At 37.4% G+C, this 17,916-nt stretch overlaps 1 protein-coding gene across 1 annotated transcript in view; it reads left to right on the plus strand.

Moving 5' to 3' along the window:
* LOC134732392 (uncharacterized) overlaps window positions 1–17,916 on the plus strand; it is a 234,349-nt gene that overhangs the window by 197,158 nt on the left and 19,275 nt on the right. The window contains exons 12-13 of the mRNA XM_063617054.1: window positions 13,213–13,299; window positions 16,228–16,326. Coding sequence (XP_063473124.1) covers window positions 13,213–13,299; window positions 16,228–16,326 — 186 coding nt within the window. The remainder of the gene's footprint in view (window positions 1–13,212; window positions 13,300–16,227; window positions 16,327–17,916) is intronic.

Raw genomic sequence — 17,916 nt, forward strand, 5'->3', positions numbered from 1 at the left:
TAATTGAATTGATGCAATTATTTAACGTAATTTACTAATTAATATTATTAATATTACTATTAATATCTACTTTTATTGGAGTTAAAGAATTTTAGTGGATTGTTTCGGTGGCTACAGATACACATATAAAATTTTTTTTTTTTTTGAGACAGAGTCTCGCTCTGTCACCCAGGCTGGAGTACAATGGTGCAGTCTTGGCTTACTGCAACCTCTGTCTCCTGGGTTCAAGTGATTCCTGTTCCTCAGCCTCCCAAGTAGCTGGGATTACAGGCACAAGCCATCACATCCAGCTAATTTTTGTATTTTTAGTAGAGACAGGGTTTTGCCATGTTGGCCAGGCTGGTCTCGAACTCCTGACCTGAGGTGATCCACTGCCTCTGCCTCCTAAAGTGCTAGGATTACAGGCATGAGCCACCACACCTGACCCACATATTAAATATTTTAAGATGTTCTTAAAAATTTTCAATATATTTTGGGCATATTTCTTATATGTTATGGGAAAACATATGTTCAGTGACAGTGATCCTTTATTTTAACTTTAGCCTACCACTTACAAACATACTTGGACTTGCTTGCCTTTGTAATTGCTAACACATTTTCTCTGATATCCATATCACAGAATTGTGTGACAGTGAGCATCATCAAGCAATGGGTCTTTCTTTCTTTCTTTTTTTAGTAATCTGAAAAAAGGCTTTTTGACATTATGACATTTGGAAAAGTGTTCTCACTGAAAATGAAAGAAGAGACAACACAACAAGAAGAGGTCAATTTTCAGAGAACAGATGGTAGAAATTGCTCCTTTGGTAAAAGGCGAAAGATTTATACAATCTGAAGAGAAACCAGAGTAAAAAATTACTCTTTTTGTGAAATAAAATAGAAAATTTCCTTTGACCTTTCTTTTCACCCATATTGAATGTTTCCATCTATTGCCTAAAAAGAGATATTGCTTCTTTATTATGTGTAATGCCAAGTAGGCCTTTTTTTTTTGCTTTTTTTTTGTTCCCCGAGATGGAGTCTTGCTCTGTCGCCAAGGCTGGAATGCAGTGGCGCAGTCTCGGCTCACCACAACCTCCGTCTCCTGGATTCAAGCGATTCTTCTGCCTCAGCCTCCCGAGTAGCTGGGACTACAGATGTGTGCCACCATGCCCAGCTAATTTTTGTATTTTTAGTAGAGACAGGGTTTCACTATGTTGGCCAGGCTGGTCTTGAACTCCTGACCTTGTGATCTGCCCGCCTTTGCCTCCCAGAGTGCTGGGATTACAGGCATGAGCCACTGCGCTTGGAATTAGGCCTTTTGTGTATGTGTGTGTGTGTGTATGTGAGTCTGCTAGTCAAATATATAATTTAAATAACTCTAGGATAAAGAAAGCCACAGTTATTGACATAATAAATGAGAGAACAGGTATAGATTTCTTATGAAACATAGCATTCAGATATGCATAATGTCACATAATTTGATAAATAATTGTACAAAGGAATGCCATTGTAAATGCAACCCAGGCAAGAATTAGATAATTGCCAATATCCTAAGAAGCCTGCTGTCTGACCATTTGTAATCATATTCTCTTCCATCTTTCCTAGAAGTAACCACTATTCTGATTTTTCTGACGATAATTTTCACTTATTTGTTTTAACATTGATTTTAGCATTAATACCTGCATCTTTGAAAATTGAAATATTTTTATTTTACCAGATTTTGAACTTTATATGAAGAGAACTAAACTTTTTATTTATTTTTATTTTTTATTTTATTTTACTTTTTCTTTTATTATACTTTAAGTTCTGGGATACATGTACAGAACGTGCAGGTTTGTTACATAGGTATACACTTGCTATGGTGATTTGCTGCACCCATCAACCTGTCATCTACATGAGGTATTTCTCCTAATGCTATCCCTCCCCTAGTCCCCTACCCCCTGACAGTCCCCAGTGTGTGATGTTCCTCTCCCTGTGTCCATGTGTTCTCATTGTTCAACTCCCACTTATGAGTAAGAACATGCAGTGTTTGGTTTTCTGTTCTTGTGTTAGTTTGCTGAGAATGATGGTTTCTGGCTTCATCTATGTCCCTGCAAAGGACATGAACTTATCCTTTTTTATGGCTGCATAGTATTCCATGGTGTATATGTGCCACATTTTCTTTATCCAGTCTATCATTGATGGGCATTTGGGTTGGTTCTAAGTCTTTGCTATTGTGAACAGTGCTGCAATAAACATATGTGTTCATGTGTCTTTATAGTAGAATGATTTATAATCCTTTGGGTATATACCCAGTAATGGGAATGCTGGGTCAAATAGTATTTCTTGTTCTAGATCCTTGAGGAATCTCCACACTGTCTTCCATAATGGTTGAACTAATTTACACTCCCACCAACAGTGTAAAAGTGTCCCTATTTCTCCACTTCCTCCCAGCGTCTGTTGTTTCCTGACTTTTTAATGATTGCCATTCTAACTGGTGTGAGGTGGTATCTCTTTGTGGTTTTGATTTGCATTTCTCTAATGACCAGTGATGATGAGCTTTTCTTCATGTTTGTTGTCCGTATAAATGTCTTCTTTTGAGAAGTGTCTGTTTATATCCTTCGCCCACTTTTTGATGGGGTTGTTTTTTTTTCTTGTAAATTTGTAAAGTTGTTCCTTGTAGATTCTGGATATTAGCCCTTTGTCAGATGGATAGATTTCAAAAATTTTCTGCCATTCTGTAGGTTGCCTGTTCACTCCGATGATAGTTTCTTTTGCTGGGCAGAAGCTCTTTAGTTTAACTAGATCCCATTTGTCAATTTTGGCTTTTGTTTCCATTGCTTTTGGTGTTTTAGTCATGAAGTCTTTGCCCATGTCTGTGTCCTGAATGGTATTGCCTAGGTTTTCTTCTAGGGTTTTTATGGTTTTAGGTCTTATGTTTAAGTCTTTAATCCATCTTGAGTTAATTTTTGTAGGAGGTGTAAGGAAGGGGTCCAGTTTCATTTTTCTACATATGGCTAGCCAGTTTTCCCAACACCATTTATTAAATAGGGAATCCTTTCCCCATTGTTTGTTTTTTTGGGGTTTGTCAAAGATCAGATGGTTGCAGATGTGTGGCGTTATTTCTGAGGCCTCTGTTCTGTTCCGTTGGTCTATATACCTGTTTTGGTACCAGTAACATGCTGTTCTGGTTATGTAGCCTTGTAGTATAGTTTGAAGTCAGGTAGCATGATGCCTCCAGCTTTGTTCTTTTTGCTTAGGATTGTCTTGGCTATACAGGCTCTTCTTTGATTCCATATGAAATTTAAAGTAGTTTTTTCTAATTCTGTGAAAAAAGTCAAGGGTAGCTTGATGGGGATAGCATTGAATCTATAAATTACTTTGGGCAGTATGGCTATTTTCACGATATTCATTCTTCCTATCCATGAGCATGGAATGTTTTTTCATTTGTTTGTGTTCAAAGAGAACTAAACTTTTTTTTTTTTTTTTTTTTTTTTGGGACGGAGTCTCGCTCTGTCGCCCAGGCTGGAGTGCAGTGGCGCAATCTTGGCTCACTGTAAGCTCCGCCTCCCGGGTTCATGCCATTCTCCTGCCTCAGCCTCTCCAAGTAGCTGGGACTACAGGCGCCTGCCACCACGCCCGGCTAATTTTTTGTATTTTTAGTAGAGACGGGGTTTCACCGTGGTCTTGATCTCCTGACCTCGTGATTCGCCCACCTCGGCCTCCCAAAGTGCTGGGATTACAAGCGTGAGCCACCGCGCCCAGCCGAGAACTAAACTTTTGATATTCCTTTATGTCTTGCTTCTTTTGCTCAATAGTATGTTACAGGCATTCATCCATGTTGTGCCATATAGTTGTAATAGGTTTGTTTGCACTGTTTTCTATTTAATGAATGTCATATTTCTTGCGTTTTTTTGATAAACTTTATTCTAATTTTTTGCCTTTACAAATAATAATTCTATGAATAACCTTATATGTGTATCCTGATATACATATGCAAGAGTAGAAACGGGGTTTTACCATGTTGATCAGGCTAGTCTCGAACTACTGACCTCAGGTGATCCACCCACTTCAGCCTCCCAAAGTGTTGGGATTATAGGCATGAGCCACTGTGCCCCGCAGCATTCCTTTTTCTTAGCAGCCTTGCCAGTATGTTAAGTATTATTATTATTTTTGTCCTTTTAGTAATAGCCATTCTTACTGGTGTGAAATTGCATCTCATTGTGGTTTTGATTTACATTTCTCTGATGATTAGTGATGTTTCATATGTTTGTTGGCCCCTCGTATGTTTCAGCAGAAATCCTACAAGCTAGAAGGGATTGGGGCCCTATCTTCAGCCTCCTCAAACAAAACAATTATCAGCCAAGAATTTTGTATTCAGTGAAACTAAGCATCATATATGAAAGACAGGTACAGTCTTTTTCAGACAAACAAATGCTGAGAGAATTTGCCACTACCAAGCCACCACTACAAGAACTGCTAAAAGGAGCTCCAAATCTTGAAACAAATCCTAGAAACATATCAAAACAGATTCTCTTTAAAGCATGAATCACACAGGACCTGTAAAACAAAAATACAAGTTAAAAAACAAAAACAAAAAACCCCCAAAGTATGCAGGCAACAGAGAGCATAATGAATGCAATGGTACCTCACATTTCAACACTCACATTGCATGTAAGTAACCTAAATGCTCCACTTAAAAGATATAGAACCTCCTGAGCTCAGTGGCTCACGCCTGTAATCCCAGCACTTTGGGAGGCTGAGGCAGGTGGATCATGAGGTCAGGAGTTCAAGACCATCATGGCCAATCTGATGAAACCCCATCTCTACTAAAAATACAAAAATTAGCCGGGCGTGGTGGCGCATGTCTGTAGTCCCAGCTACTCGGGAGGCTGAGGCAGGAGAATCGCTTGAACCGGGGATGCAGAGTTGCAGTGAGCTGAGATCGTGTCACTGCACTTCAGCATGGGAACAGAGTGAGACTCCGTCTCAAAAAAAAAAAAAAAAAAAAAAAGAAAAAAAGATACAAAACCACAGAATAGGGCAAAATAGAGGACCCAGAAATAAACCCAAATACTTACAGCCCACTGATCTTCAACAAAGCAAACAAAAACATAAAGTGGGGAAAGGGCCACCCTTTTCAGCAAATGGTGCTGTGATAATTGGCTAGCCACATGTAGGAGAATGAAACTGGAGCCTCATCTCTCACCTTATATGAAAATCAATGAAGATGGATTAAGGACTTAATGTAAGACCTGAAACTATAAAAATTCTAGAAGATAGCATTGGAAAACCCCTTCTAGACATTGGCTTAGGCAAGGATTTCATGACCAAGAACCCCAAAAACAAAGATAAATAGTTGGGACTTAATTAAACTAAAGAGCTTTTGCACAGTAAAAGGAACAGTCAGCAGGGTAAACAGACAACCTACAGAGTGGGAGAAAATCTTCATAATCTATACATTTGACAATGGACTAATAACCAGAATCTACAACTTGATGACAGTGTGCCTAGGTGATGATCTTTCTGTGATTAATTTCCCAAGTGTTCTTTGTGCTTCTTGTATTTGGACGTCCAGGTCTCTAGAAAGGCCAGGGAAGTTTTCCTCGATTATTCCCCCAAATATGTTTTCCACACTTTTAGATTTCTCTTCTTCCTCAGGAATACGGATTATTCTTAGGTTTGGTTGTTTAACATAATCCCAGGCTTCTTGGAGCCTTTGTTCATATTTTCTTATTCTTTTTTCTTTGTCTTTGTTGGATTAGGTTAATTAGAATAACTTGTCTTCAAGCTCTGAATTTCTTTCTTCTTTTTATTTAATTCTATTCTATTGCTGAGACTTTGCAGAGCATTTTGCATTTCTCTAAGTGTGTCCAATGTTTCCTGAAGTTTTGATTGTTTTTTCTTTATGCTATCTATTTCCTTAAATATTTCTCCCTTCACTTCTTGTATCGTTTTTTTTGGATTTCCTTGCATTGGGCTTCACCTTTCTCTGAAGCCTCCCTGATTGGCTTAATAAGTAACCTCCTGAATTCTTTTTCAGGTAAATCAGGGATTTCTTCTTGGTTTGGATCCATTGCTGGTGAGCTAGTGTGATTTTTTGAGGGGTGTTAAAGAGCCTTGTTTTGTCATATTATCAGAGTTGATTTTCTGATTCCTTCACATTTGGGTAGGCTCTGAGAAAAGTCTAGGACTGAAGGCTGTTGTTCAGATTCTTTTGTCCCACGGGGTATTCGCTTGATGTAGTATTCTCCCCCTTTTCCTACGGATGTGGCTTCCTGTGAACGGAGCTGCTGTGATGGTTATCTCTCTTCTGGGTCTAGCCACCCAGCGAGTCTACCTGGCTCCGGGCTGGTACTGGGAGTTGTCTGTACAGAGTCCTGTGATGTGAACTATGAGTTGCTCAGCCATGGATACCAGCACCTGTTCTGGTAGAGGTGGCATGAGGGTGAAATGGACTCTGTGAGGGTTCTTAGCTTTAGTGGTTTACAGTTCTATTTTTGTGCTGGTTGGCCTCCTGCCAGAGGGTGGCACTTTCCAGAGAGCATCCGCTGTGGTACTATGGAGAGGAACCAGTGGTGGATGTGGCCCTAGAACTCCCAAGAGTATGTGCCCTTTGTCTTCAGCTACCAGGGTGGATAGGGAAGGCCCAGCAGGTGGGGGCAGGGCTAGGTATGTCCGAGCTCAGACTCTCCTTGGGCAGCTCTTACTGTGGCTGCTGTGGGGGATAGGGGTGAGGTTCCCAGGTCAATGGAGTTGTGTACCTAGGAGGATTATGGCTGCCTCTGCTGAGTCATGCAGGTTGTCAGGGAAGTGAGGGAAGGCTGGCAGTTACAGCTCTTACCCAGCTCCCACACAGTCTTCAGGGCTGGTCTCACCCCCACCATGTCCCCCTAGCAACCCGAGTCTATTTCCAGGCGGTGAGCAAGCAGGGCTTGAGAACTTGTCCCAGGCTACCTAGTTCCCAGCTGCAAAAGAAGAGGGCTTTGGTTCTTACCCCGCCTGTGGAGTCTGCACACTGGGTTCGCACCCTTCTCCGAGTTCTGGCCCAGAGCCTTCTCGCCCAGTTCAAATTGTTACAAAGTTCAGTTGGAGACTTCCTTCTCTCTGTGGTATTTCCCCCTACACCTTTAGCTGCCCTCGCTAAAGGTCCCTGTGGTACCAGGCACGAATGGCCTGCTTGGGGACCCACTGGGCTCCCAGGGCCTTTCCTACTGCTTCCTCTACCCCTATATTTTGCTCAGCCCTCCAAATTGACCCAGCTGTGGGTAAGGTCGGAAACGTCTCCTGCAAACAAGACTTTGAGTTTTCCCAGTGGGGGTGTGTGTTTGGAAATGGAGGGTCTCCCTTTCCCACTTCTGCAGTTTAGGAAATCACAGTATTTGGGGTGTCTCCCGGGTCCTGCAAGAGCAGTCCTCTTCCTTCAGAGGGTCTGGGGGTCCTCCGGGATTCCTGGTTCATTCTTGCAGTCATTCTGGAGCTAAAATTCACGATGCAAGCCTCTGCACACTGCTCTGTCTGTCCGAGTTGGAGCTGCAATCTAGTCCTCATGCCTCCCATCCACCATAATGATTCCCATTCAAGATCCTATTGCTAATTTTTTAACAGTCTCTTTTAATTAGAGTGTTTAGTCCATTTAAACTTAATGTAGTTACTGATTGATATGGTTAGGTTTAATCTACGTTGTTGGTGTTCGTTTCCACTGGTACCCCCTTTTTATATTTTTCACTACTCTGTTGCTCCTTTCTTGCCTTATTTTTAGTTATTTTTTTGTTATTCTATTTTAATTTTTGTATTGACTTCTTGGCTATACTTTCCCTTTGTATGTTTTCTTTATTGGTTGCTTTTGGGCTAAAATTATGCATCCTTACCATATCAAAGCCAGTTTTTAGTGTCAATATTGTGCCGCTTACACTGGACTTTTCCCATTTTCTAATTTCCACCTCATAAATCTAATAACTTTAAAACAGTATAATCTAATTTAACCCTACAATTACTTGTGCTATTGTCATAGTTCTAAATACCTTACGAAACCTAACTTTCAAGGTTGTTGTATTATCTTTAAATAGTTGTGTTTTGGGGAATTGTGAGAAGATAAAAATGGCTTTTATGTATCTCTGCTTACATACTATTTCTAGTACTTTCCTTCATTTCAGAGTTTCTAAGTTTTCATCTTTAAGAATACCTTTTACTATTTGTTTTAGTGCAGTTCTACTGGTGATAAATTAAGTCATCTGAATTTTTCTTTTAGCACTTCTAAGATGTTATTCCTTTGTCCTCTGGTTTCCATTGTTTCTGTTGGGGAGCCTGTTGTTTCTCTGAATGTAATGCCTGTTTTCCTCTGGCTGCTTTTAAGATTTTTCTTTTTTTTTTTTTCTTTCTTTTTTTTTTTAGACAGAGCCTCACTCTGTCACCAGGCTTGAGTGCAGTGGCACGATCTTGGCTCACTACAACCTCTGCCTCCTGGGTTCGAGCAATTCTCCTGCCTCAGCCTCCCGAGTAGCTGGGACTACAGGCACATGCCACCATGCCCAGCTAATTTTTGTATTTTTAGTAGAGGCGGAGTTTCCCCATGTTGGCCAGTATGGCCTCGAACTCCTGACCTTGTGATCTGCCCACCTTGGCCTCCCAAAGTGCTGGGATTACAGTCATGAGCCACCGTGCCCAGCCAAGATTTTTCTTTTTGTTTTTGTTTTTCAGCAGTTTGTGATGTTTCTAGGTGTTGTTTTCTTGCATTTATCGTGCATAGAGTTCATTGAGCATCTTATTCTCTAAGTCAGTATTTTTATGTTTTATCAAACTTGGGAAATTTTTGGCCATTATTTCTTTAAATAATCTTTCCCTATTCTTATTTGCTTCTATAGGAACCCCAATTACATGTATATTAGACTCTTGGATTTTGTTTCACAGTTTCCAAAAGTGTTACTGATTTTTAAAAAGCAGTTCTTCAATCTTTTTTCTCTCAGATAATTTCTGTTGTTCTGTCATCAAATTTACAGACTCCTTTATCTGCTCTCTCTAATCCGTTAAGCTCATCCAGTGAATTTTTGTTCCTTTGAATTACTGCACTTTTCAATTCTGGAATTTTCATTTGTTTCCTTTTTATAATTTCCATTTATCTGCTGAGATCCCCTATCTGTTCTTTCATTAAAATAATATTTTCCTTTAATTTTTGAATATGTTTTCCTTTAGTTCTTTGAAGGTATTTATATGAACTTCTTTAAACTGTGGTGTGCTGAAGTAGAGTCATCTTGGGCCTTATTAACTTCTTTCATTTATTTATATTGATTTTGCCTAAGGACAAAATTTTCTTTTCTTTTTTATTTTTTTGGTGCATCTTTATTACTTTCTAGATAAAGGACCTTGTGGTTGATACCTTGTAGGGACTCTGGATTCTGTTATTTTTCTCCATAGAATATTTTTGTTGTTGTTGTTCTTATAGGCTGTTCAATTACTAGTTAATCACCTTTAAGTTGCGTAGACTTGGTTTTTACATTCTGTTAAGGCAAATACATAGAAAGCCAAAGATATTGTCCAACACCATGGGACCTATCTTACAAACTATCTTTCTAAGGCTTGCTTTCAGTCCTTGTAGGTAGGTTTAGAGTAGTACTAAGGTGTGGCCTTTATGTTGTTTCAGCTGAATTCCCAGGTATTTGCAAGTTGTTAGGAAGCTGTCTCCACCTGGCTGGGCAGGTCTTTGGTGCCTCCCAGCACTTTAACCTGTAGCAGCTGTTACATTTTCTACTTTGTAGCAGTAATGTTTTGTTATTCACCCAGGATGCACACATCCCAGCCATCAGCCTGTGGTTGAGGAGTGACAGGGAAATCTTCTGGGAAGCTTATACCTCTTTAGTGCCCTGCATTTAAGATTCTTTAACTGCCCAGAACTCTGACCTCTGCCTTCTCAGCTCAGTAGGCCTGTGGTGCTCTACATGGACTCCAGTTGTTGTACCCAGGCGGAAAGTTGGGACTGTCGTGGTCTTCAATTCATGAGGATCACAGTACTGCATTGCCTGTTGTCCAATACTTGAGAATGGTTATCTCATATATTTTATCCCATTGTATGGTTAACAGTGGGAGGTTAGTGTGTTAACCTACTTCATTATAGACTGAAGTAGATCTGCAAGCCTAATTTTTACATCTTAAATTTGAAATTGATAATGTATATCCTGATGTCAGAAAAAGAAAACTTAAATGTTTTTTGAAGTCAGGCTTCCTTGGAGGTCAAACTAATTAGAAACGTTTTTCAATTTCAGTCTATATAGATGAACACATAAGTACGTATCTATATTTATATCTACATCTAGATCTAAATCTGCATCCTTATACTGTCTTTATATACTATAGTAGCAAGATTGTTTCTATATTCTAATCCTGATGTTTCATCAGGCATCATGCCCTACTTGTACATAATACATCCAGGATTTCTACTCTAGAGTACAGGGTGGAAATATAGAGCTATTCTGTAGCATCAAGGTAAGAGTTTCCAGAGATGAGATACTCTTAACTTTTTAAAAGGATGGCAGTGGAGAGACTTTCTTTGTAATATTACCCTTAGAGTAGCTTGGTGCTCACTGTCTTAACCAAGTTACTGAGCTGTACATTGGAGATATTGGGAAAAACTAGCCTCCTTCTAATATGATGCAATGAAAAAGGACACAGTATCACTTTAGTGTCATTCTTGCCAAAATCTCATAAACCTAGTCATGAGGAAACATCAGACAAATCCTAATGGAGAGACATTTAATGACGGTCTGTACTCTTAAAAAATGTCAAGGTCACTAAACACAAAGAAAGGCTGTTCCAGATTAAAGGAGAAATAAATAGTTGATGTGACAACTAAAAGCAATGCGTAATTCTGGGTTGAATCCTGGATTATGAAAAGTAATAGCTATAAATGACATTACTGTGATAATTTGTAAAACTTGAGTATAAACTGTGCAGTAGATAATATCATTGTGTTAATATTACATTTCCTCAATTTGGTAACCGCGCTTTGGTTATCAAAGACAGTGTTCTTGTTCTAAGGAAATATATATTGAAGTTTTTAGGGATAAAGAGGCATGATGCTTCTAATTTACAAATAATTGAGGAAGTAGTATGTGTGTATTTATATATATGTAGAGATAGATGTAGACATAAAATGACAAAGCATATAGGGCAAAATATAAAAAATTGGTAAATCTGGGTAAAGGGTATATGGCAGTTCTTGTGCTATTATTGCAACTTTTCTGTAAGTTTAATATTATGCCAAGAAAAAAAGTTATAACCAGAAGAATAGACTTTAGATAAATATCTTTGGTTGTAAGAACAGAGATCCATCAAGCTACATAAAATAAAAACAGACACAAAACTCCTTTTGAGTTCAACTAACCCTAGTATCATTGAGATCATTGGAGCCTGAGTTTGCTTCCCTCGTATTTCAGATGCTATGTGATTTCTAATCTTTATTTGTGTATTTGCTCTACTTTTTTCTATATACTGGATTCACCTGCTTTCTCTTGGTTGCTGCAATTTAGAACTTGGGTTTGCTCCCCAAAATAGCTAACTTGGTGTGTTAGTTCAGATTCTTGAGAGAGAATCTGAATGATTGTTTGCTAGCTAATGGATTGCTTAAGCATATCTCAGGTATTTATTCCTAACTTGGTCAATAAATAATGAGGTGGGGCCAGTGAGAGGTGTGGGGTTGGGGTTATGGTAGCACACTCACATGGTATTTAGGGCTTACCCTCAGAAGCTGAGGATATGACAAGTTCTCTAGAAGGTGTTATGGAAAGATCTGGCAATGAATCATGTCTCTTAGACCTGGCCAGCTTTCTCATACTGTTTTTTGGCTTTAGTTCCCTTTTAATAGACCCCAAAAATGCTTCTGTGAAGGATCTTTACATGGAATTAGATTGTCTAGCCTCCTTTCTGCAAAAACGCAGAAGAAATATTGTGTGATTTAGAGGCAAGGGAATTGAATTTTTTTTTTTGCAAAGTAAATGGTTAACTGTCTCTTTCTCCACCATTCATAACATTTAAGTCATGAATTTGTATTATGTTAACTTTTGTTTGTGAAATATAAAATCTGTTTGATATGTTAATATGATATGTATGTTTATCTTGCTAAATTTATATTATTTTGTATTTGAAACAGTAATTGAAAATATAAAGTGTATTTCAAAAATTTTCAAGAAAATATTTTGAAGGTACATTAATCATATTAAAATTTTTTTCCTAAATATGGTTGATTGATATTTTTGCATACTTACTTTGTGCCACACATTGTCCTGGGTATGGTCATTTAAATTATTTTATTGAATATAATTTTCACAATCCACTGAGGTAAGAATACTTTTCCTTAATTAGCAGAAGAGGAACTAGAGTGTCAAAGGGTCACTTGCTCAAAGTCGCAACAGTGCATATATGGTGGGATTGGAATTAGAGTTGGAAAAGAGGTCTGCCAGACTCCAATGTATAATACTTACTCCCTTAAATTGTGAGGAATCATGTGGCCAAATACTTTCACATTTGAGATAATCAATTTTATGTTGCTCTTCTTGAAACCTGTCACTACTGCTCTTTTAATTGTAGGATACACTTCTTATATTAACAAGATTGGTTACATTTTTGGCTTTGCTCAGAGCACCGTTGCATGTGGTGTTGGTTTGGAGAGGATAGAAGTTAAGGAATGCTTGGAAGGAGATAAAGTCACTCCCTTGAGGGAGCGGGGGTCTATGATTCTGGGAGAGAGAACTGGAAAACTGTCGAAAGATACGCACTTATCAGTAATTTGCCATTTTTATGGATATTCATTCTCAAGTCATATTTACATATGTAGGTTAATTAGAGTATTTTAAAATGAGCAAGTAGATCAAAGAAAAAAATAAAAGGTTGGAAGAGACTTACTGAAGTGAAAAATAATGAAGAGTAAAATACTGTGTGGATTTAAATGTAAAAGCAAAATATCACTTTAAAATGCCTTTTTCTTTTGTGCGGGAGAGAATAGGGAGAGTAGTGAATCTGTACTTAGTATTGTCAGTTTTGCCTACCAGGTGAAATTTATTTTAAAGACTTAATTAGTTTGAAAGTAATTAGAGGACTGAAATAAATATATTGGTATATGTAATGTGATTGCTAGAATCTGTGACTACAAGGTAAAGGTGGAAAATGATAACTGTCTTTTTTATGGGGAATTAGTTTAGTTTAATTGTGTATTTTTTGCCAAAGGGAAAGTAAATTAATAACACCTTTGAAATATTTTTCTTGAAGTTGGACATGAAAACAAAAATGATGGAAGCTAAATTTCATGTAGAAAAGCTTAAACTGCAAGAGAAACATGATGCTGATGTTCAGAAGGTAGGATATGTATCTCTTGTTTTAATTATATTGAATACTAAAAATATTCTAGGTCTTATGATGATCCTTCCAGTTATCCACCCATTCATCCATCCATCCATCCATCCACTTATTTATGTACTTTATGACATTCTGTTATAAGTAGAATATGCTGAACTAATATCCCAGCAAAAGTTGATTTTTTAACTTTATTAGCTAAACATATGTGTTATTTAAAACCTTATATTTACATTACCTTTTAGTCCTTCTTTAACTGTTGCATTTACGCTGACCTTATAGTCTTTTATTTGCATTCTGTCATTACCTTTCATGAAAGTTGAAATAAGACATCAATGGTAAATACTAGAATTTGTTTTATTCTAATATTCTTTTAGTTTTCTGGTAATTAAACTTGGATTGATGCTTTCTAATCTTTCAGCCTGTATTTTCAAATAAAACTTATTTTTTTCTTAGCTGGCACAGCAAAAATCATTAATTATGGTTATCCTACATGGGATTTGGGTTGTTACTATATTTTAGTAATGATTAAAACATTTAGTGATAATAATGTATGTATGTGTTTTTTTGAAATACATGGAGGTTGATCCAAATGGAAACTTTGCGTTTACTATTTCAAAACTAAGCCTATGATTCTGCTTCCCAAAACTGAGTACTAGAGACAGAGGCAGGTAGTTGCAGTAGTTACAGCATCAGGATTATGTATCCAAGCTTTCTTAAAAGCTTAATATATATATATAAATATTTAGTAAAATACGTATTTGGCTCATCCTTCAAAGCAATAAGGAGGAAACCACTGATTGGATATTAGAGAAAAAAAACTGAACTCTTTTTCCAATTTCCTCTCACCCATTCAGATATTACAGGCAAAATTTTTTTGCTCTTACTGGAGTTTTACTTTAGTTTAAATTGTTTACATAATAGTTCTCCATCATAAGTATGTTAGAGAGTCAGTAATATAATTTCAATACAACATGTACAATTGAAATAGAGTCTATTGATGTATAAGATAAATGAATATAAAAATTTATTTGGAAAAATTATGGTGATGGAATTTGAAATAGGTTTCTTGGTATGTCTGTTACAAAGATTTATTCAAAGTAAAATATTTAATAATAAAATTCTTTCCAGAAATTTCTCTTTAAAATAAATCCTGAAATTTATTTGCAGAAGACAGTGCAACTAGTTTGAAGTGCCAGGTAAAATATAAATAAAATCCCTGACTTTATGCTAGATTTGAAAAGTATATTCATCAGTTTATTGCTTGTCTTGGCATTTTCTAAGCATCAGGAATTGGCGAGGCGTAAAATTTACAGTGTTTTACTTATTAGTATACATTCTTTTTCTTTTTTGCTTCTTTATGGCTATTATTATCCAGAGGTGGGATCTTGCTATGTTGCCCAAGCTGGGAGAGGACAGTGGCTATTCACAGGCATGATCATGGCTCACTTCAGCCTCGAATTCTTGGGCTCAAGTGATCTGTAAGCCTCCTGAGTAGCTGATTATAGGCATGTGCTACTGTGCCCCATTCTTTTTTGTTGTTCTTGTTAAGCTGACTTATGGGTGTATGGGAAATATACCCCAACCATAAGAAAAGTAGATATTCCTTTTTCCTCTTGATTAGCATTTTCTCTTACTTGCTATCTTTTTTACATTTTGGTTATTTCTGTAGTTTTTGTGAGTATAGATGTATTTTGAAGTATAAAATCACAAATTTTATTAAATGATTACATTTAAAATTTCTGACATAATATAAATTAACAATAGATTTTACTGCAATTTTGGACATATTTTGAGCTGATTTTTCTGATTCACAGTAGCAGAGCTAGATATAAAGGAGGCCGATTACATGTCATCTCCTCATGTATCTGGGAATTCTTCTACTGTGCACTAGGAGGATAGAAGGGTGCTTGTGGGCGGATCCAGGGACAGGCCCAGCTGAAGAATGTTCTATCCCAGTGCAATGTGATGAATTATACTCTCCCAACCTGGCAAGTTTCTGATGGCTTCTCTCTGCCACTTTATGACAGCTTAATTTCTGAATTACATTTTAGGGAATCACCTAAATTATTATTTATACTGTCCTTAACAATTATTATATGAAAATGTCAAACAAATAACATATTTCTTTCAGATAATCAATTATTCTTGTATATTTAATAATTTTCTTAATGCACTATAATATAATTTTTACAGTTTGGGGGAAACCATTTATGAGATTAGCTGAGATAGACTTACAAAAACATTACACTCATTGAAAAGATATATGATTGGTTCTTTACGAGTTTCTATTAATGTATACCTGCTAATTCACCATTCACTTATTATCTGCTGGAATTTGCTAGCAGATAAACAACAGTAGATATCATAAGTATAAGAAAAATATGTGAAGAGAAATATTAGACACATACAGTTTCACCTATTTTTATGCTAATCTGAGAAAAAGAATCCCTAACTCCCTTTCAGGACAAAACACATCTACCTAATTTACAAAACACTGACATTTGAGAATCAATTTAAAAAGTCACTTAAATCACTACAATGCCAATTTGCGGCAATATTCACTAGTCAAAAGGAGGAAAATCTCACAATTTCAGGCAATTTGGAAGCTTCCAAGTGTGGCAGATCATATAGATTCTACCTCCTAGCTGCTGCAAGAGTAAAATGTGAACTTCTGACTAGGCTAGAATTATTAACATGGACATGCACAAAAACACACACATCTGACTGAAACAGCAGACAGTAAAGCCGTGGATAAGAGGTACTACTTTGTGTTTGTGTGTGTGTGTGAGTATAATTTCACAGTGTAGTCATATTTGCTACAATCACTTTTTCTATTTATGTTTTAGAATTAAATATATCAGGGTTCAAAAAAAGTGTCCTATATGTAAAGTAATACAATATACTGAGACATTTTAAACTTATTTGCAGATTTTAGAAAGAAAGAATAATGAAATAGAAGAACTGAAAACTTTATACAGGAGGAAACAACATGAAACTGAAGAGACTATTAGAAAGCTTGGAAAGAAAGGTGATGTTGTGTTGTTACATACATCTTTTAATAACATTTCCGTTTTAGTGATGTGGAGAATAAAATTTGATTTCTGACCTTTTATAGTATGAGGTAGGTATGTTTATGTGGGCTTTCATCAATGGATAAATTTATATAGGCTTCCATATGAAGGGGCAAAAACTGTGTTTGTGTGTGTGTGTCTGTGTGTGTGTTTGTGTAGTGACAGTGATGGGGTAGTAGTGGTGGTTGGTTTAGATACAGAGTTGGAAGAGTATGTTGCTTTCACTCCCTCTTCTTAACTCTAGCCTCATTGGGATACAGCTGCCATAGAGTATTGAGAGCAGTCATGGAATTAGGACTTACTGGCTTTCATGAGGAATTCAAAGGAAATTATTATTCTTTATCTAGTAAAATTCATTACATTAAGTATCTACTTTTATGTCTGATAGTATATGCTAGTATTGTGATTGACAGAAAAAAATTAAAAAGTATTTCCTATTTGCATTTTTATTAAGAAGGAAAAGAAAGCATGTAATCAAGTATTAAGTTGACTATGGACAGATGGAAAGTCCGGCATGAGGAGGTAACCGTTTGAGCTAACTCTGACCCTAGTTGACTATGATTATGGGTCGAAACATCTACATCAATAGGTGGTCATGAGAGAGAGTATTGAAAATATTGTTTCGGGAAAGGAACTTTTGTAAAATTTTGTGAAGTTTTAAAGTCTTGGTTAGTTGGAGGGAAGAGTTGCAGGTACTGGGATGGGAATGCTGAAATAGGTAAGTTGTAGGAAGGGTACTTCTCAACTACTTAGCTAGAGTGGATACCCCATGCATTGAGATAGATTTTAGGCTGGGCGCGGTGGCTCACGCCTGTAATCCCAGCACTCTGGGAGGCCGAGGCGGGCGGATCACGAGGTCAGGAGATCGAGACCATCCTGGCTAACACAGTGAAACCCCGTCTCTACTAAAAATACAAAAAATTAGTCAGGCGTGGTGGCGGGCACCTGTAGTCCCAGCTACTCGGGAGGCTGAGGCAGGAGGATGGCGTGAACCCGGGAAGTGGAGCTTGCAGTGAGCCGAGATCATGCCAGTGCACTCCAGCCTGGGCGACAGAGTGAGACTCCGTCTCAAAAAAAAGAGAGATAGATTTTAAAATATTAAGATAGTTGACTTGGGGCTAGATTAAATATGACCTTGAATTTTAGATTTAGAAGCTTGAACTTTGTCCTGTAGATGCAGGATGTAAAGAGCCAGGGAAGGATTTTGAGATGTGAGTTTTAGGACCTCATGTTTTGGGAGGAGTAGCCTGGTAATGGAGGGTGTGTTGAATAGAGTAGGCCAATTCCAAGTCTGTTAGGCAGAGGCAGAATGGAGTGAGGGAGAGAGCATTCTACTTATTAGAAAACATAGGCTCTAATCCCAGCTCTGTTATCAGTGTCCGATATATGATAGCAAGTCGTCTCTGGGCCTTGGTTTACTCATTATAAAATGGTGAGATCAGAATAAATAATATATAAAGTCCCTGCCAACTCAGAGATGTTCTGCTTCTGTGCTGCTGTAACTTTGCATGTTAAGGTGAGAAGGATTTCTGAATGATGGCACTGG

Source organism: Symphalangus syndactylus, chromosome 14 (genome assembly GCF_028878055.3).
Source record: "Symphalangus syndactylus isolate Jambi chromosome 14, NHGRI_mSymSyn1-v2.1_pri, whole genome shotgun sequence".
NCBI lineage: Eukaryota > Metazoa > Chordata > Mammalia > Primates > Hylobatidae > Symphalangus > Symphalangus syndactylus.